The sequence below is a fragment of the Ochotona curzoniae genome, unplaced genomic scaffold (assembly GCF_017591425.1).
Source record: "Ochotona curzoniae isolate NIBS_2020 unplaced genomic scaffold, NIBS_Ocur_1.0 contig_54, whole genome shotgun sequence".
NCBI classification, from domain to species: domain Eukaryota; kingdom Metazoa; phylum Chordata; class Mammalia; order Lagomorpha; family Ochotonidae; genus Ochotona; species Ochotona curzoniae.
Window position 1 is genome coordinate 3,588,826 of NW_024466464.1, and position 20,053 is coordinate 3,608,878.

Here is a 20,053-nt window from a genome sequence, read left to right on the forward strand (position 1 = left end):
GCCTGGCCTTGGTGGGGGCAGCCCCAGCACCCTCCCAGGACGCCTGCATGCTCACCTGGGCACCAGGAGGGCCAGCCTCTCTGGGTGCCCTCTGGCTCCGTCCAGCTGCCCCTGTTCCTCCTCTCCTGCCCTATAGATTGTGGCACCTCCCTCCTTTCAGCCCTCACCTCTGAACCCACTGGCCTGGAGCACCCTGTGTGGGGTGGGAACACGGCTGGGAAGCAGACCTTGGCAGGTGGAGGTGGCCCCCTGTGCTGTGCCCAGCCAGCTGCCACAATAGAGGCCACCCCGGGCTGGGCCAGCAGTGTCTGCCCCCGGGGCTTGTATCCCATGTCACAGACGAGTGGGCCTGGTCCAGGCAGGGCAGGTTGTGGGGCATCACGTGCCCCTATTGTCGCTGCCCACAGGCAGGGGCAGGGTGGCTGGCATGCAGGCGAGCTGTTCTGTGTGTCGTCTGGGACCCTGCTCAGGTGGGTCTGTGTCTGCCCTTGTGGCTCTGGGCAGTCTTCCCTGAGGTCCTGCAGGCCTGGGGTGAGGCTGCCCAGGGCTGGCGCTCGGGGCAGTGTGGCCCCCGAGCACCTCGCCTCCCTGGAGCCCAGGCAGCCCGGTAGGGAGGAGGCACGCTCCATGGAGCCTCAGTTAGACTGGGTGGATTTGCCCAGGAGAGCGCACACAGGTCCAGGGCTGCTGCCTGAATGGGCCCTTCCCAGCATGCTCAGGCCAGGCCCGCATGGGGCCTGCTGGGCCGCCCCACCGCTGCCTGCCTGCAGCCTGAGAGGAGACCCGAGGGGCGAGCACCGTGTGGAGAGTTCCGGAAATTGGATTCTCCCCCTTGCGTTTCCTGTGTCCACTAGACAATTAACGGCTGCTTTGCTACGTGGAGCGGGCTGCTCCCTGTAGCCAGCCCCGCCACGCTGGTCCCGGCTCACGTGGTTTTCAGTGAACCCTTTGACTTGTGCCATGGTGCCCACTACCCACCATCCTGCTGACTGCAGGGGTGTCTTGGCAGAGCCCTGCCCCACATATGGCAGGCCCTAGTTGTCACTTGGGCACCAAGAGGGACCATGCTGCGTGGGCCTGGGACGCCTCCAGCCAGGCCATGGCTGTGCTGGGGGCCATGACAGGTCTGGGCAACGTCTGGGCGGAAGAGAGGGCGGGGATTGTACTGCCCCCGCCAAGCTGCTCAGGGGACCCACGTCTGTAGGGGCGTCTGTCTGGCCTGTGACTGCCCATAGACACCTGTGTCACTGGCTGTCTTACTGCGGATCCTGACCTGGCCCTTCTCCGTCCTCTGCCGAAGGGCAGGGCTGCTCCCACAGGAGCCCACAGCCAGTTCAGAATCGGCACTTGGGCACCAGCTGAACCACAGCAAATGGGGAACATCCCCAAGCTCACCAGGCCCACTGGGCAGGTGCCACACCCAACTGAGCAGGGCCCAGGACAGCGGTTTCTCATTCACACGCAGCAGTGCAGGTGCAACAGCAGAAACCAGAAGGGACCAGATGACCTGGACAGGGCCCATGGGCGCAGGCATGTCCCACTCCGGGCCCATCCAAAGGAGGGAGCTGCCTGGGTTACCAAGGAGCATGCCAGGTGCTTGTCTGGGAGTCTTGCCGGAACCTTGGGGTGGCATGCGAGAGATGGCGACAGGGGGACCTCAGGGAGAACTGTGGGGGATACATGGGAACAGGGTTCCCATCCTCATGGGGCTCACTACGTCCCCCTGGGTCATGACCCCCAGGCAGGCTCCATGGCCCCTGCTGGCACTGTCCTGGCATGCCACCCTGCAGCAGTACTGCTGCCTACCCCTGCCCATCTGCTGAGGCCTGAATGGGAGCAGTGCTTGCTACCGGGAAGGGCCCGTGCTGGGAGAGACCCCATGATCCAGAGACAGACTAGAAGCCGCACTTCTGTCCTAGCCTGCCCGGAATGACTCAGGCACCCGCTGGGCAGAGGGGGCGGGGCTGTGCTGCCTGCTTAAGCACTGAGAAGCTGGCCTTCCTGTGTGGACAAATGTGAGCAGTGCAGCGCAGGGCTGTCCGCCGGGTGCACGGCTGAAGCAGGACAGGCTGCTGAGATGTGGGCAGCGCAGGGCTGTCTGCCTGGCGCACGGCTGAAGCAGGACAGGCTGCTGAGCTGGGAACTGCCGCCTGGCCAGCACACAGACTATATAGCAAGGAGTGTTCGCTGCAAAGAACCAAGATTTCCTTCAGCTCTTGCTGTGTGGGCCGCCAGAGGAGGGTGCACACACAGCAAGTCCTTCCTGGGCTCCGTCGCATGGGTCATCTTCTCCTTCAGCCGGTTGCTATGGACACAGTGTATTCCTGCTCCCAGGGCCCTCTCGGGGCTAGACTCTAGACCCAAGATCCCTGTTGCATCCTATGGATGGGTTAGCTCAGATGTCACTGGGGCCTCCTAGGCTCAGGGCCTCTGGAGCCTTCTGCATGAAGCAGACCATGTCCTCATGGCGTGCTGGGACCCTGTCCCGTGTCCTCATGGCGTGCTGGGACCCCTCCCTGTCCCGTGTCCTCATGGAGTGCTGGGACCCCTCCCTGTCCCGTGTCCTCATGGCGTGCTGGGACACTGTCCCATGTCCTCATGGCGTGCTGGGACCCCTCCCTGTCCCGTGTCCTCATGGCGTGCTGGGACCCCTCCCTGTCCCATGTCCTCATGGCGTGCTGGGACCCCTCCCTGTCCCGTGTCCTCATGGCGTGCTGGGACACTGTCCCATGTCCTCATGGCATGCTGGGACCCCTCCCTGTCCCGTGTCCTCATGGCGTGCTGGGACCCCTCCCTGTCCCGTGTCCTCATGGCGTGCTGGGACACTGTCCCATGTCCTCATGGCATGCTGGGACCCCTCCCTGTCTCGTGTCCTCATGGCGTGCTGGGACCCCTCCCTGTCCCGTGTCCTCATGGCGTGCTGGGACCCCTCCCTGTCCTGTGTCCTCATGGTGTGTTGGGACCCCTCCCTGTCCCGTGTCCTCATGGCGTGCTGGGACACTGTCCCATGTCCTCATGGCATGCTGGGACCCCTCCCTGTCCCGTGTCCTCATGGCGTGCTGGGACCCCTCCCTGTCCCGTGTCCTCATGGCGTGCTGGGACCCCTCCCTGTCCCGTGTCCTCATGGTGTGCTGTTACGTGATGTTGCAGCTAGCCGACTGGCCTGCGTACCCTTGGTACTAACAGCAATCCCATGATGGGCTTTCCTGTGCCCCGTGCAGCCAGGATGTACTTGGAGCAAGTGTGGGCAGAAGCTGTGGTTTGTCCTGGCGGCCCTCAGTTGTCCCGACCGACACTCGTGGCCGCACAGGGCACTGTGATGCCGGCCCTGCTCTGGCTCGCCTGTTAAGGTGTGCTGATCCCTGGGCGTCCCCACACCACCCCCTGCTGGGTCCGTGTGCAGTCCTGGCCCCAGAAGCCCTCTGTCCGGGGGACCTGCACGGATCCCCGCATGGGCCCTCGGTCGCAGCAAGCTGGGTGGAGAGCCGGCCTGGCCTTCAGGAAGGAGCAAGGCCCCCAGGTCCCCTCCGCTATCGTTTCTGACTCCTTCATATTAGGAAGAGAAAAACTCCCAGTGGGAGCCATGCACTTTGGCAATGAGATGTTTTAATTGCATCTGAAAATAGCATTGCAATAAAGAACATTAAACTGTGACTAACCAATTGTATTTAAGGAAGCCCTTCGCACAGGGAGAGCCCAGCAGGCTAATACGATCTGCCCACTCCAGAGCTGCGTCTGGCGCCCTGGATGGGGCCCCCAGCTACTCCCCTCCTAGAGAGGCGGGGCTTCCTCTGGCTTTCAGACAGCCTGGGAGGCATGGGTCCAAGCCATACAGCTAAAGGGGGATGTGGGCGAGTGGGCGTGCAGGGCCCCCAACTCGAGGGTCCTGAGTAGTGTCAGGGCCCGAGGGCAGAGTGGCCACACCTGCGCTTTTGGTAGCCATCCTTTGTGAGGTTCTTGCATGTGATCAGGGTGCTGGACGGGCAGTCCCGATCCCCTGCCATTTGGGACAACCCCTGCAGGCTGGCCCCGGCCGTGTTAGGACACAGCCCCTCTCCTTGGGCACAGACTTGCCTGGCCGTCCCAAGCTGGAGGCACACGCGTGCACAGGACCTTCCTGCCCTCAGAGCCGCCAGGCCTCCCTTGGTAGGGACCGTGAAGGAATGGGCAGACAGGCAGAGATCTGTGGCTCTGGGGACTACACGCGGTGGCGGCTGGAGGGAGGGCTGCACGGGCGCCCACAGGCCTGTCCTGTGCAGTTCACACCCGGAGCCCGGGATCCACCTGCTGCCAGGGCCTGCCGCGAGGCCTGGGTCCCAAGCTAATGGAGCCGGCATGAATGATGGCCAAGGGCTGGAGGCCCAGGCGTGAAATACACACGCGCCACATCCCTCGCCCAGTCTCTGTGTCAGTTGCAGTGCTGGGTGCAGCTCAGCGAGCCTATGTGAGTAATTAGTGTCAGGAACACAGAGCCGCGAGCGCACAGCCTGCCGTTGTTCCCCAGCCCTAATTAAAAACAAGAAAGAAAACTGCTCCATGATCAGACTTCCAGCCCTGGCAGAGATGAAAAACAAGGCCATTTGCCAATGCCACAGCGCCCGGGGCGAGAGGGGTGGTTCACTCCAGGAAACAGGCAGGGCCAATGAAGAGGGAGTGCAAGCTCGCCTGAGATTCCCGGGAGAGAATCCCGACTTGGACCAAGGACCCAGACAAGGACAGAGCCAGCTGCAGGCCTAGGCCTGAGCTCTGTCCGTGAAGCAGGAAGGGTCTGTCCTTCCTGGCTGTGGAGTCGGTCTCCCAGGGATCCCCCAGCAGCTGGCATCTGATGGAGTCCACAGCTGGAGCATGCCTGGCCCCCAGCCCTCAGGCTGCCCTGACTGTCCGTGTTCCCACCATCCTCTGCGGGGTATCGCAAGGGACCCTGGGAGCAGAGTTCACCCAGGCCCAGAGCTAGACAGTGGCCAAGCATCACCCAAGCAGTCAGCCTGGGAGGGCCCCCAGGATGGGGCTGCTGCCCTGTGTCAGAACTGTCGCAGGTGCCAGCCGGGCTGGGAGCAACTCGGCCTCCTGCCCCGGCCGGCCGAGCATCCTCTCCCTGCCCAGGGCCAGCAGGACAACCTGCTCTGTGGTGTGCACGCTCAGCTATGTCCCCTCACCCAGCTGGGTCCCTCCACCCAGCAGGGCCCGCCAGCCACACCAGCCATTGGGGAGCGTGAGGCCATGGGTTCCCCCACCAAACCCAGCAGAGCACGCCAACCACACTGGCCAGTGGGGGGCAGTGCCCCGCCCAGCTCGAGCTTGCTGCACTCTGGCCTCTTGCACTGGGTTTCTGCCACGTGGTGTTCCGTGCACAGCCTGCGTGCAGTGGGCAGAGGGAGGCAGTGCAGGGCCTCTCTACGGCTCTGCAGACACCACACCCCTTGTGGCAGGCCCCCGCTGGACCTAGGTCCCCTGATGTAGTGCCGTGACCAATGCGACTCCTGCTGCAGGCCGTTCCCCTCGTGTGGTGGTGGTCATCCCCAGGAGGACACAGGCTGGCCGCCGAGCCTGCTGTTGTGCTCCCCGAGTCTCCGAGCCACAGGAGAGCCGCGCCTTTGGACAGGGAGCCATGTAGCCCGTGCTTATTGAACCACTTTGCGGAGCTGCAGCTTGCCCTGTGGCTCCTCCTAGAATGCTGCCATCAGCCTTAGCCCTCCCGTCCCAGGCCCTGCACCGCCCACCCCCGGCAGCCCCATGGACGGCCTTTCTCTGTCCCGGAGGTCTCCACCGGAAGGAATTGGCACGGGCCTGCTGTGCCAGTTGCTTGGGCCTTGTCCAGGATTCACCCACCCCGTGTACCAGAGCATGGCTTTACACGAACAGTGACGTTGGGCACGCAGACTCCACACTGCCCTCTACGTTCCCATGGCTGGAGGCTGAGCTCTTCCACTCTGGAGAGGACCCGCCGTGCTTGTCTGTGAAGGGTGGCCCCACGAATGCAGAATGGGCAGCGGGGGAGGGGCAGCCCTGGACGAGGTAGTGGCCACAGCACAGCGACACGTTGCAGCTGCTGTCCGTGGGACCAGCTTCCAGCCAAGTTCAGAGCTGGCAGGGATGTCCTGTGTGTGCTCCGTGATGCCCCCCTGCGGTGCCTGATCGTGCCGGATGCCGGCGGGCATGGGCAGCAGGCGGGCCAGTGTCCCATGGTGGGGGGCCCCTGCTGGGTGAACAGCCCTTCCACCCTCACACTTGGTACTGGGCTGTGGGTCTCCCTCTGTCGTGTGCTGAGCAGGTGCCGAGCGCAGAGTCCCCGGGGAGCCAGTCATTGCTGGCAAAGTGGACAGTTCCAGTCCTGGTCAGTCCCATTGAGCCAGCCGCTCTGGTCGAGGGTGCTCGGTCACTGCGACCCGAGTTGTGAAGGCTCAGTCCCCACCTGCCCTACACCGCCCTGCCTGCCTGCTGGAAGCCCCCGGCTCCTTCACGTCCGTGACCACGGGGAGGTGGTGTTCCCCGTGACACCTGATGGGGACCAGTGTGGGGGTTACTGTTTTGGGCATGTGGAGAAGAAACCACCTTGGGGGTCAGCAGGACATAGTAGGACAAGTGCTACTACCTGTAACACTGCCCGTTTGAGTCCCAGCTCCTCCGTTTCCTGTCCAGTTCCCTGCCCGGGGAAGCAGAGGAGGATGGCCCAAGACCCTGGGCTCCTGCAGCCACCCAGGAGACCTCTCTTTTCCATCCTGACAGCAGAGCAGCCACGGCTCTGGGAGACCTTGCGCCCTCCTCAGCCCCCACCATCTGCTACTGGCTCCTGGCCTGTGCCAGGAGGAGGGCCTTGGCCCACCGTCCTCTCCAGTGCCTTGCAGGGCCCATCTGGGGGCCAGGTCCCTGGTATTTCCCCTGTGGTAGGAACCAGTGCCATGCCCGTGGCCCGACACAGGGCACTGCAGATGGGAGACCCACATCCCGCCTGCCTCCACACTGCCTCTCAGCTGGCCTCTGGGAGCCAAAGGACGTGGGTCCAAGTGTTTGTTCTCTGCCCTCGGGCAATGGAAAGCACCGTGGGCCCCGCATGGGCAGGTGTGCCCGGCAACAGTAGGCAGGGAGCCTCGGAGTGCTGGCCATCTGGGTCCATGCTGGTCAGCTCCTGTGGGCAGATGCTCCTGCTGGGACTCCCCCACCCACATTCTGGCTGCCCTCTGGATACACGGGGGGTGGGGGAGCAGAGAGGAGGAGCGAGAGTTCTTGGTACCAAAGCCGCAGGCAGCCCTGCTGCGCCGTCAGGCTGGAGTCAGCGTGGGGCCTGCAGCGGCGGGTTCTCAGTTCACTTCTGAAGATGTAAACACCTGTCAGGATGCTGAGCCCCTCCCGCAGTGGCACTGAGTGCAGGTGCCCATGTATGTCCAGGGGCAGAGAAGGGCTGCCCACCGCACAGGGACCTGCAGTGGGCTAGGCTGCATGGGAGCAGGCCCTGCAAGCCCTCAGCTTTGGAACCATGAGCCTCCCCACAAGCTGGTGCTGCTGCAAGCTGCCCAGTCAGCCTCGCCCAGCAGGCAGCTGGCCTCAGGGAGCCCCAGCCATGCTGGCAGTGTTCATGGCACAAGCCAGTGCCCACAACATCAGATTGTCCTGGGCACTGCTGACGGCAGGGAGCCCCCGGCCCCACAGGCGGTCCTGGGCACAGCTGATGGCAGGGAGCCCCCGGCCCCACAGGCTGTCCGGGCGCGGCTAACAGCCCTGTTACCTCTCAGAAAGGAACCGTGGCCTATGGCTGTCACTCCCAGTCCTTGCAGCCTCACTGACCTCAGAGGTTCCAGTGTTTTGTTGTTTTTAAGATTTTATTTTATTTTTATTGGAAACTCAAATATACAGAGAGGAGGAGACAGAGAGGAAGATCTTCCATCCATCTGGCAACAGCCACAGCTATGCCAATCCAAAGCCAGGAGCTTCTCCAGGTCTCCCATGCTGGTGCAGGGTCCACTCATCTTGGGGAAAAAAAAAAAGGCAGAATGAGACAGAGGTATCTTCTGTCCACAGATTCATTCCTCACATGGCCGCAGTGGTCTGAAGCCAGGAGCTTCCTCTGGGACTCCCCATGCGGCCCAGGTGGAGCCGGACCGCGATCCAGTGTCCATGCCGGATGCCTGACTGTGCCAGCAGCCCTGCCCGCCCTGGTGCTGGCCCTGGTGTACAGTGCCCACCAGCACACCTGCACCAGCTGGGGCTTTGGGGCTGTGCTGGACACTAGCGGAGGACCTGTGCCCTTGCCTCTGTCCCTGCGGTCAGTTGCGGCGGCCAGTCTCGCCTTGGAGGCCACAGCTGGCCTGCAGGCCTGAGATCAGCACCCCCCACAGCCCCAGCCATGCAGCAGGCCCTGCGTTGGAGGCTGGGCTGGGCTGGAGCCTCGTTTCCAAGTTCTTGGTCCCTGGATGTGGTTCCCTGCAGACTGGTTGGGCCATGTGCTGTTGGCCTGTGGTCTTCCATCCTTCCCTGTCTGCAGGCCGCCACATCACCCGGACTCGGCCTCTGGGTGTTGTCACCCTGCCACCTGCTCCTGCCACCTGCTGCTGCCACAGGGGCGGCTCAGGCAGCCCATCAGTCCCCAGCCATAGGCGGCATGTCCTCCCGGCGGCCGTGCCCGGGTCTCACCCGACACCCCTAATTACAGTGATGTACCAGGCGCCTGGGGAACGGGTGGCATTTGATCACTGGAAGGAACTGAGCGCCCATTGATTGGCGACCTGGTTTGGCCCTCACGGCACCTAGATAGCCCTGGAACACTGAGTCACAGGGGTGGGTCTGAAGGGACAGCAGCCTGGCACGGGGGTGAGGACAGACAGACCAGGAGCCCAGAGCCCAGGGCCTTGCATCCCACCCGCACCCCACTTCCCTAACAGCTGCAGGACAGGCAGCACGCTGACATTTAGGGCAAAGCGTTCAGAACTGAGGCAGAAGGCGCGCATGAGGATTTTCTTGGTAAAAGGTCAGAGTGGTTTCTCTTATTTTTGTTTAAAAATGGTTTGTGTTGTACCATGACAAGGCTAAATGAATTAGCGGGCTGCGGAGCAGGAGGGGGCGGGGAGCCGTGGGAGCAGGCAGCACAGCTTGGCTAACACACAGACAGGCGCAGCTGGGGTACCCCTGCAGGTGTGTGTGGCAGAGCAGGATGCTGTCCGGACCTGCCCAAGGTCCCTGGGCTCCTGAGGGTGGGCACCAGCAGGCGTGCCCACTTCCTCAGGGCTGGGCCAGGCCCACTCGGAGCCCAGACCTGGCAGAGGGCAGTGCCAGGACGTGTGGAGGGCAGCAGAGGGCCCTGAGGGCTACCAGGCAGTGGAGTATTATTTTAAATACAAAACCCTGGCTGCTGCCCACACACCTGCTTCTGTGCGGCTCATGGAGTGGGCGAGGCCTCCCCTCCCCCACAGGAAACCCAGACACGCACCTGGAGTCGGGAGACATGTCCCTTCGCTGGCTGCACGGTGCAGGCATCCCCTGAGCGGTGGGTGGGCAGGGGGTGGGGCAGCAGGCACCAGGGCAATTGCTGAGCACTACACAGTGGCCAGGCCCTGGCCAGCCCTGCACCTGCCGGCTCGCTCGCCACTCTTACCTCTCTGGGCTCTGGCGTGCTCGACTGAGCCCACTGCCAACGTGTGGCCTGCTGTGGTGGGGACATGCTACGGGGGCGGGCACCGGGGGCAGGCGGGATTTGAGAAGGCCCTCCTGGTGGCCAAGTGGCTCTGTGTTTGAGCTCAGCCAAGACTTTCCCGGTCCAAGCTGTCCGAGCAGGGCACCTGCAGGAGGGAGACCATGTCCCTGGAGGGACCGCTCCCATGGCCCCTGAGGCAGGTGGGCACCTCGTCCCCTCTCAGCCTCCCACCATGCACGGCCAGTCCCTGGTGCAAGCTCTGCTAAGCCCAGTAGCCCAAGGAAGGGGGTGGGCAGTGCCATTGGCACAGGGAAGCCAAGGGCCCTGAACCCCGTGTCGGACAAAGGCTAGGAGGGCCCGGCCACTGGGGGCCACAAGGCCTTGCCTGCACCCGCAGGCCTTGGAGGGGTGAGGAGAGGGCAGCAGACGGGTCCCCCCAGGGGCTGCGGGCTGGGAGGGCAGCAGCACTGATGCGGCACTGTCCCCTGCAGGCCACAGGCCCCTCGGGCTCCCAGATGCAGCTGCTGGAGACGGAGTTCTCGCGCTCGGTGCCAGAGCTGATTGAACTGCATCTGCTGCGCCAAGACAGCATCCCAGCCTTCCTCAGCTCCCTCACGCTCGACCTCTTCAGCCGCCAGACCATGACCTAGCCTGCCCTCCAGCTGTGCCCACTGCGTCCCGGCAAGATGCTCCGTCCCAGCATGGCCTGACCGGCACCCAGCGCGACCAGGTTTGGCCGGGAACCACCACCCAGCACCTTCCGGCCGGCAGGCTCGTGACCAGGGGAGGGCCCGGCTCTGCCAGTCCCCTATTTCATCTGCTTGCAGGATCAGGTCCGGGGAGGCTGTGACCACCAGCCATGCCCCAACTCCACAAATAAAGCTTCCTCCAATCACCGTCACCTCCGTGTCTGCACTGAGCGGGCAGCCCTAGAGTGCCAAGGAGGACAGGGCAAGTGGGCAGCCCAGGTCTCCTGCCCTCCCAGAACAGGGGGCACCACAAAGACAATGTGGTCAGCAGCAAGGCTCGGCCGTGTCCCTCTGGGGGTCAGAAGCGCTGGGCCGGGCCCGGCTGCTTCCTGAAGCAAGCAGGACCCCACCACACTGAGGGCATTAGCCCTGGCTCTGCCACCCTGGACAGGCACCACGTCCTAAGTCCACCCTCCCTGGCCAGACGCACAGCCCCACACAGCCTCAGTGCAGCTCGGCGTCCCGTTCCTTCTCCACCCACAGTGTGAGAACCGAGCCCCACTCCCCTTCTTGGCAACGCCAGACTCTCCCTGGCCCCGTGTGCCCCCAGCCGGGTCACATGGCCTCTTGGCTCTGCCCACACCACCACGTCACATTGTCACCACACACCTGTCTAGAACTGATGCTAAGTACCACAGGGCCCCAGCCAAGGTGGGGCCTCCTCAGGTGTGTGGGTGAAGACTACAGGGGCTCCGCTGCTGTGACTTAGCAGAGTTGGGGGGCCAGCCTGGGACATCAGCAGTAAGGACATGTTCAGGGGACAAGAGACCAAGACCCTGAGCCCCAGGGCCGGGGAGGGCGAGGCTCTCATTCGGGGGCATGCAGACAGGAGCTCTCTGGGTGCAAGGCTAGAATTCAGCTCACACCAGCTGGGGGGACATGGGACTCATTAGGCGGGAACCCCGGCTGCACCACCGAGCCCCAAGGCTCCAGGACCCCAGCACCCCAAACTCTGCAGGCCACACCCCTAGAGGGGTCTGCATGAACCAAGCACCCCAGGTTCCGGCTGCATGTTCAGACAGGGCCTGGCATCAAGGAGGTAGGGGCACAGCCACAGCCACTGACCCAGCCCGACAGCACACCATGTCTCCCAGGCTGGCACCTGTGGTGCCTGGCAGCCCCTGCGTGTGGGCCAACGGCTGATTCTCTCATGCGGCTAATGCCTAATTGCCACGATTGGTGCCGGGGCAGTGCTCTGTAATTGCCGGATGTGGCAGGACGGAGTGCCCAGGGCTCCCTCGGCCTCCCCCGGCCCGGGCAGACAGCGCCGCCTGCTGCGGCCTCCAGGCTGGCTGTGACCCCAGGGCCTCAAAGACTCCCCGACACCATCAATCCTGGCTGAAACTCCCCACCCGCCAGCTCAGGACTGGTGCAGGATTCACTCAGCCCTCCCAGGCTCAGCTCCGGGCGCACCTGGCACCCCTCCTGGCATCCCTCCTGGCACCCCTCCTGGCATCTGCGCCCCACTCCCTGCGCTCCCCCGGCCCCGCAGGTTCTGTCAGCGTGGTAAGTGCTCAGGGGGTGTACCAACAACACCGAGGGGCACAACTCGCCATTCTCACATCATTGTTGCCAGCCTGCACCTCCCACGTCCCTGTCAGGAGCGAGCGTTTCCTCTGCCTTAACTCCACCCAGGACGGCTCCTCCCGTGCCTGGACAGGGCTGGAAAGAGGTGACCACAGGGAAATGAGGTCACAGGCGGTGGCGCCTAATCCACTGTCCGCAGAAGTCCTCTCAGAAGAGGTGATTAAGATGGACAAGAACGTGTACACACACACACACACACACGTCCTGGGAGGAGCCCGCTGACCCACTGCCGGCTCCTTGACCTGGGATGGCCACGGGGAAAGGAGTCGTCACTGTGGCCACACCCCTAGCCAGCCTCACTGTGGCTCCGTCCTCAGCTGCAATGTCTGCAAAACACAGCAGGTGCCCTGCGTCCACACAGGCGTGCAGTGAGCCACAGCACACGTGCCAGCGACACGCGGTGCCCCTGCGTCCACACAGGCGTGCAGTGAGCCACAACATACATGCCGATGACATGCTTGCTGGCAGACACCGCCACCCTGTCCTACAGAGTCAGAGGAGATGCAGCCAGCTGTAGGCACCTCATCACGGGTGGCCCCGGCCAGGGCTGGACAGAGGGGCCAGCCAGACAGGTTCCTGCATGTCTGTTCACTGGCAGGAAAGCCAGACCTCAGGGCCGCCGGGTCCCACAGAGCCCGGCCCTGGTGGCTCGGCAGCTGGGAAGACCTCACGGTGACACAGCCACTGCAGGGCTCTCAGATGGAGCCAGCATCCCGGGCAGCCAGGCAGGGCCTGGGGATGGGTAGGAGGCCTCCAGGGCCTCAGTGCCCGAGTTCAGACAGTCGCCTGCTGGACCCCATGGAGGGCGTGGGGCTCGGTGTGGCACTGTGGCTCAAAGGCCGGCCGCCACAGTGCTGTCCCCCCTGGAATGGAAAGGAGGCCCACCAGCTTGCACGCTGCCGGCAGAACCTGCTAATCAGAACCCCCCCCCAAGTCCTTGAGTGCAGGAATTCAGAAAGGTCTGAATTTGCATATTCATGTTGTTAATGGGGCTCAGAAGGTGTGCGTGGGGCTGATGAGAGGGATTAATTAAGCCTCATTTGCATGGGTGGGCAGTTAACTCCCAGCAGCCTGGCTGGAGTCAGGTGTTGAGGCCACACCGGACACTGAAGGCCACCCTAGGGTGGGGCCAGAGCTCCCGGCCTTCCGCCCACACAGGGGTCCCCATGATGGGAGGGCGCCCAGGGCAGCCACGCTGGGGGAGCCACGAGGCCCACACAGGAACTGGTCCAGCAAAACAACATCTGAGCCCTCGGGGACACCAGGGCCCGAGGCTGCCCGAGTGCACACTCGCCTCCCACACAGGTGTGCACGGACTCACCCACACCACTGGACCACAGCGTGCCCACTCCACACACCCACCACAAAGCCCAGATCCCCTCGGGCCAGCTTCCCACTGAGGTCCTGGGGCCTGAGCACCACCTCCCCCTGCAGCCCAGCAGCTCCAGCTGGACCGTGTTTGGACACACCCACAGACAGGTGCAATGCCCCACAGGGGACACCTCCAGCCGGGGTCAGGTCAGACACACCAGCTGGTGCTCTGTGCACAGACAGGGACCATTCCCCGTCCCTGGAGGGACCTTCTGCAAGTGAGCCGCCCTGGGAGGCCCCCAGTGCTGGCAGCCAGATCTGCCCCACCTCCAGGCACATAGCCCAGCACTCCAGAGGCCAAGTGACTGAGCCCGGGGCCAGCCATGCGCACACAACCAGTGAGTGTGACAGCCGTGTGACACCAGGCGTGTGTCTCATGTGGATGGTGATGTGTGGGTGACATGGTATGTGCAGCTCAGATGACACACTTGTTATGTAAATGCACACTCCTGCACACAATAGACGGCATGTAGCAGAGATGGAGATGAACAGGAGCTGACGTGTGTGTAATGCAAGGACACTCATGCCTGGTGCTGGGGGAGCATGTGTGGTTAGCTGAGATGTACCGCACACACACAGGAATACTTAGGTGAGCCATGCATGTGGAAGATGTGCTTGATGTAGATGGGGACATGCGTGGGACCTAGAGGACACGGGTATTCCACGTGCATTGTAGTGCGGTGTGTGGAACGCAGGTGCTGCATGGGACACAGATGGTGTGTGTGGTGTAGGTGACACGTGTGGCATAGATGCTGTGTGTGGCTGACACACCTGTGGGTAGATGGTGTATGTGGCTGACACGTGTGGGTGCATGCTGTGTGTGTGGCTGACACGTGTGGGGACATGCTGTGTGTGGCTGACACGTGTGGGGACATGCTGTGTGTGGCTGACATACATGTATGGGTGCATGCTGTGTGTGGCTGACACGTGTGGGTGCATGCTGTGTGTGGCTGACACGTGTGGGTGCATGCTGTGTGTGGCTGACACGTGTGGGGACATGCTGTGTGTGTGGCTGACACGTGTGGGTGCATGCTGTGTGTGGCTGACACGTGTGGGTGCATGCTGTGTGTGGCTGACATACATGTATGGGGACATGCTATGTGTGGCTGACACGTGTGGCATGGATAACACCGTATCAGACACATGATGTTTTTCAGGGAGCTGGAGGCTGTTCCTCTCTTACGTCCTGTTTTCTCATAACGCGCACCTGTCTGCACACCAGCATCACACAGGCCTCGGCTCCCCACTGTCTTCCCTTCCCTTGGGAAATCGCCACGGACTTGCCAGCCTCGGGGTCCATGTGGACGACAGTGCAGGCAGCCAGGCCAACACGGCCTCCTCCAAAGGGATTGGGAGGGGCTGGGCTGGCCAGCCTGCAGGTGGCACCCACAGGGGCACTCCTGCACAGGTATGTGGCCCATGGCCCTGGACCTGGCAGCTCCGTGGGGGCCGGGTCACGCCCAGACTGTACACACAGCAGCCGTCAGGAGATGGCTGCCCCCTGACCCCCACCCCTGCAGCCCTGCAGGTAAGTGTCCCCCAACTACACGGCCCAAGAACGGCCTGGGTCCCTCCATGCACGACTCCACCACACATCCCAGGTCGGGACTCGAGCTGCAGAGGCAGGGGACCTGCAGACCCGAGCCCTGCAGACCCGAGCCCTGCAGACCTGAGCCCTGCTCTGGACACCCTGGCTCCACCCTGGTGGGAGTGGGGCTGAGAGGGTTGGGATGAGGGTTGGTGTTTAGGGTTGGAGTCTAGATTTGGGGTGAGGATGGGGGTTAGTACTGGGATTAAGGTTGCAGCTAGAATTAATTTAGGGTTCCTGGCTACAGTTGGAATTAGAATTGGCGTTAGGGTTAGGTTAGGGTATTACTTTTAAGGTCAGGGCTGCAGCTGGAGTTACAGTTGGCATTTAGCATTAATGTTGGATTGAGGATTGGTGTCAGGGTTAGGGCTCGGGTCAGGGTTAGGTTGGGGCTAGGGTTGAGTTCGGTCCATCAAAGGGTGCAGGATTGGAGCTGGGCCCAGGGTTCAGAATAGGTTTGTGTTGGGGCTTAGGGATGTGTCTAGGTAAGGGTTTAAATTGGGGTTTGGGTTAGGGTTGAGGCTTACAGTTGGGGTGAGGGCTAGTGTTAGTGGTTGGGGTTAAGATCCAAGGTTGGGATTGAATTTAGGATTAGGTGGAGTGTTGGGGTTAGGGCTTAGGGTGGGTATTACCATTGGGATGTGAGGTTGGTGTTAGGGTTTGGATTGGAATTTAGGATTGGGGTTGGGACTGGGGTTATGATTGGGGTTTAGTTTTGGATATAGGGTTTATGGTTAGGGTTGGGTTAGGATCATGGGGTTAGCACTGTTGTTGCGATTAGCGGTTTAGATTAGGGGTTGAGGTTAGTCCTAGATTTAGGGTTGGGGTTAGCGATAAGGTTAAGAAGTTAGTGTTGCACCAGGAATTTGGGTTTAAGTTTAGCTATAGAGCTAGGATCTGTTGTAGTTGATGGTGGGGTAAGGGCTTGGGGGTAGGGTTGGTGTTAGAGTTAGGGTTGAGTTTGGAGTTAGCGTTGGGATTGGGGTTGGGTTTTGAAGTGTGCATTGGGTATGGCCGGGGGTAGAGCTGGGAATGGCATTGAAGATTGAGGTTGGGATAAGGGTGGGGTTAGGATTGGGGTTAGGATTGGTGTCGAGGGTTAGGATTAATGTTTAGAGTAAGGGTTCAAGTTGGGATTAGAGTTAGGAGTTAGTGTTGGAACTAGGGTTTAGTGTTGGAGGTGGGTGTCTGATTAGGGTCCCGGCTCCTCCATCAGCAACCCAGCTGCGGATGCTCAAGGGATCTGGCCCTGCTTCCTGCCTGCCCCCTGCTTCCCGCCTGCCCCTGCTTCCTGCCTGCCACCTGCCCACCTGTCCTCTTGCCCCTTTTCCCGGCCTGCCCCCCTGCCCCCTGCTTCCCACTTGCCCCTTCTTCCCGCATGCCCCCTTCTTCCCACCTGCCCGCCTCCAGGGGAGACCTGGGCACATCCCCGCCCAGCCCGGGCTACTGCTCGGCAGGCAGGAAGCAGAGCAGCAGGTGGAGGAGCAGTGTGCAAACCCAGGCTGCACTCAGGTGCCCTGACGGAAGCCTAGATGGGGGGAGGAGCGCCAAGCCTCCCCACCTGGCCCTGCCCAGCCCCAGGGGGAGTCTGACCACGCCCAGCTCCCCAGCTGCCCTGGTGACAGCCCTAGCAACAGGTGTGTGTCCCCCACCCCATCTGCCCCAGCTTCCCTCAGGCCCACTGGGCACCGCGCATGAGACAGCGAGGGCGAGAGTCCACGGCGAGAACCACGGCTGTCAGCTGGATTGGCTGGAGAGAAACGGGGCCCCAAACCAGGCACGTGACGAGTTCCCGCCCGCGGTTGGCTTGCAGGCTCCGGGCTGGGCACATGGGGTGTATGTCCAGGAAGGAAGGCAGACTGCACATGTAGGGACCCGGCTGGGGGCACACCCTGGCCCCCCCAGAGGGGACACACAGGGCCCCTGGACCCCACACTGTGCCTGCTACCACAACAGCCGCCAGCCAGTGGCTGAGGCCTCCTGGAGGAGGCGGACTGAAAGCAAGGAAGCTGCTGGCTCCTGATGCCAGCCTGGCCCAGCACTGCCGGCTCCTGATGCCAGCCTGGCCCAGCACTGGTCGCTGCAGCCACCTGCTGAACGAGACCGCAGATGGAGGACCTCCCATCCCCTCTGCACTCCACAAACACGTCAATCTTGTAAAAAAAAAAAAAAAAAAAACAGAAAGACAAGTGTACTTTGCATATATTTGGGGGCAGAATTTCTTTTGAAAGTCATGTGTGGGTTGCAGGGAGGAATCCCAGACACTACAGGATTGTACCATAAAATTCAAAATGTTTTTAGAGATTTATTTATTTTTATTGCAAAGTCAGATATATAGAGAGATGAGGAGAGACAGAGAGGAAGATCTTCCATCTGATGGTTCACTCCCCAAGCTGATCCGAAGCCAGGAGCCTGGAGCCTCTTCCGGGTCTCCCACATGGGTGCAGGGACCCAAGGCTTTATGCTTTCCTAGACCACAGCAGGGAGCTGGATGGGAAGTGGAGCTGCTGAGATTAGAACCAGCGCCCATATGGGATCGCAGACTGTACAAGGCAAGGGCTTTAGCCATTAGGCTACCACTCTGGGCCTTAAAATTAAAACTTTAAAATTAAAATAAACAAAACAAACAAAAAAGAAAAAGTCATGTGTGGGCCCGGCGCGGTGTTGACTGCTGCGGGAAGCAGCAGGTGGACGCGCTCTGTCTGCCTCCATCGAGTCGGAAACGCCATGAGCACAGGTCCCAGGGACAGACGCGAGCTTGCGGACACCGCTGGGGCCCCAGCGGCCCCCGCCACACAGCCAGCAGGCCACGGCCCCACCACGCAGCCCCACCACGTCACCCCAGCCTGCCACGAAAAACACCCAAGCACTGAGGCCAGCGCACACGCATGTGCTCACAGTACATACATGTCAACAGCATAGAGACATGTGTTCACAAGGCAGACACGCGTGTTCATAACATACGTTCAGGGTGCACACACGTGCTCACAGCATAGACACACATTAACATGACGTGTTTGTGGCACACGTGTTCACAATGCATTGCACATGTCATCAGCACGGACACACGCATGTTCATAGTGCACGCGGATGCCAGCAGCTCCTGGTCCCTGCTGGTCCTGGGTTCCAAGCCCATCGCGCAGCAGTGTGGAACAGCACCATGCAGGAGACAGCACGGAGCAAACCCCAATTAACATCAAAAAGTCCACACAGGACGTGTCCACGTGACAGGGCGGACACGCCACAGCAGACACTGCAGGGCGAGCCCTGGACGCACCTGTGACCACAGCGCCCGGGGAATGGATGCAGTGCTGGGGCAGCCACGACCGCCAAGCTTCTTCCATCTGCCCGCTCCACACCCTCAACTGGCGAGGGTGAGGGAGTGGCACGAGGTGTCAGAGCAATGGCAGAAGCCTGAGACACCCAGCATGGCCACACTGGCCCTGGGGGCGCACCACGAAGCAGTGCCTTCCCTCGCATGACGCTGCCTCCCTGGGTTGACGTAATAAAAAGATGCCATGTGCGCTCAGGAACAGCTGGTGGTCCCTGTTGTCCCTCCCCTACCCCCCTGCACCTGCCCGCTCCCCCACGGGGCCCTGGGGGCTGCCTTGCTTTGTCCCTTCATGGCGTCCAGAGATGCTCCCCACCCCCAGGGAGGGACAGGCCCCCACCCTGATCTCATTCCCCCAGGGCTCTCCCTCACCCAGCCTGGGCCCCACCAGCCACCCTTCCGTACGCTGCTCCCTGTGGGCTCACCGTCTGGTTTTAGCCCGTCCAACCCGGGCAGGGATGGCCGGGGGAGGGTGGGCAGGTGGCCCTTGGCCTCCTGAGAGGTTGCCCACGCTGCCCAGGTTCCATGGGACTCTCCACAGGGGGCCCTAGGCTGCCAGCTTCCAGGAGGTACCCCACGGCGTTGTCACAGCGATGGGTAACTGACAAGGCAGCCCAGGCTGGAGCCCCTGCATGGTGCTCTGCCCAGGCAGCCGGGTCTGATCTGGCCTGGCCTCCCAGCGCTCTGCCCAGACTGGTTCTGATTGCTTCTTGGCTGCTGGGCAGGGAGCAGGTTGGCCGGGCCCACGGCGATGCTGGCTCTTCTCAACCTTGTAGCCTCCTCACCTCCTCCCCTCGGTCAGACCATCCAGTAAGACCCCAGATGCTGTCCCATCCCCGCCAGCTGCCACCCTGCCCATACGGGGCCCAGCACAGCCCTGCACGCAGCCCTGGCCAGCTGCAGGTCCATGAGCTACTCCACCCGAGTTCCTATCAACAGCCTTTGCTCTGGGGCCAGGCCTGCCATGTGACTTTGGGCATGACATGGGGGATCCCTCTTGGACACCCCACCCTAGGATTGGCCATCAGTGGCCTCTTTGCTACCTCTGGACCCTGAGGAGTACCCGGGCAGGGAGGCACTGCAGAGCCAGACCCGCCTGCGGGGCCCTCACTGTTGGGGCGCCTCCCCCTTGCTGGAGTCTGGGCTGTGGCTCCTCTCCCTCCCCCTCCGGCAGCGTCACCTGTGGCTGCGGCCGTGACCCCGGCACGCCTGCACATCTGCTAGAGGCCTCACCTACCTGCAGCTGCTCGACCTGGAGCAGCCCCGTGCGAGGCGGCCGCCCCCGGCCCAGCACAGGGCTCCCCACACTGGACACCCTGCTGTCCTCCCGTCTCCAGCCAGGCTCACTCTCCCCAGTCTTCTCCGCGTCTCACCGGACACTCCCCCCAGCAGCCTGGCCACCACCGGCCCAGTCCACGGGCAGCACAGCCTTCCCACTGGCACTGACCCAGGCCACACCTGCCCCTGCCCAGGCCTTCCAGCATCCCCAGGGCCTGGCCAGCTCCCCATGGCCACATGGAAACCACCAGGGCGCTGCAAGGAAGGCCCAGACCCTGCTCACTCGTGGTTCTGCAAGCTGAGGTGCCGGCCTGGCAGCCATCCATGGGCCAGCAGATGGAGACCTGGGAGCCGGCAGCGAAGCCACCAGGCCCCATGCAGGCCCAAGAGCAGCTTCTCATGAGACCTACCTCCTGGGTGCCACACAGAAGCAAGACGCATCCCTGGACCCCTGGGCTCCAACAGGGGAGACGCAGGGTCACCAGGCAGGAGTTGAGCTGGCCCAGGGGGCACTCTGGGGCAGA

The 20,053-nt window shown here is 62.4% G+C and overlaps 1 protein-coding gene across 3 annotated transcripts in view; it reads left to right on the forward strand.

Annotated features, from left to right (window-relative positions):
* MAD1L1 (mitotic arrest deficient 1 like 1) overlaps nt 1-10,525 on the forward strand; it is a 175,184-nt gene extending 164,659 nt beyond the window's left edge. For 2 of the 3 annotated variants that reach the window (XM_040990056.1, XM_040990057.1), the window contains exon 18: nt 10,117-10,525. In XM_040990056.1, coding sequence (XP_040845990.1) covers nt 10,117-10,275 — 159 coding nt within the window. In that variant the 3' untranslated portion in view covers nt 10,276-10,525. The remainder of the gene's footprint in view (nt 1-10,116) is intronic. The other variant, XM_040990058.1, reaches the window with a different exon arrangement.
* Nucleotides 10,526-20,053: the final 9,528 nt, after the last annotated feature.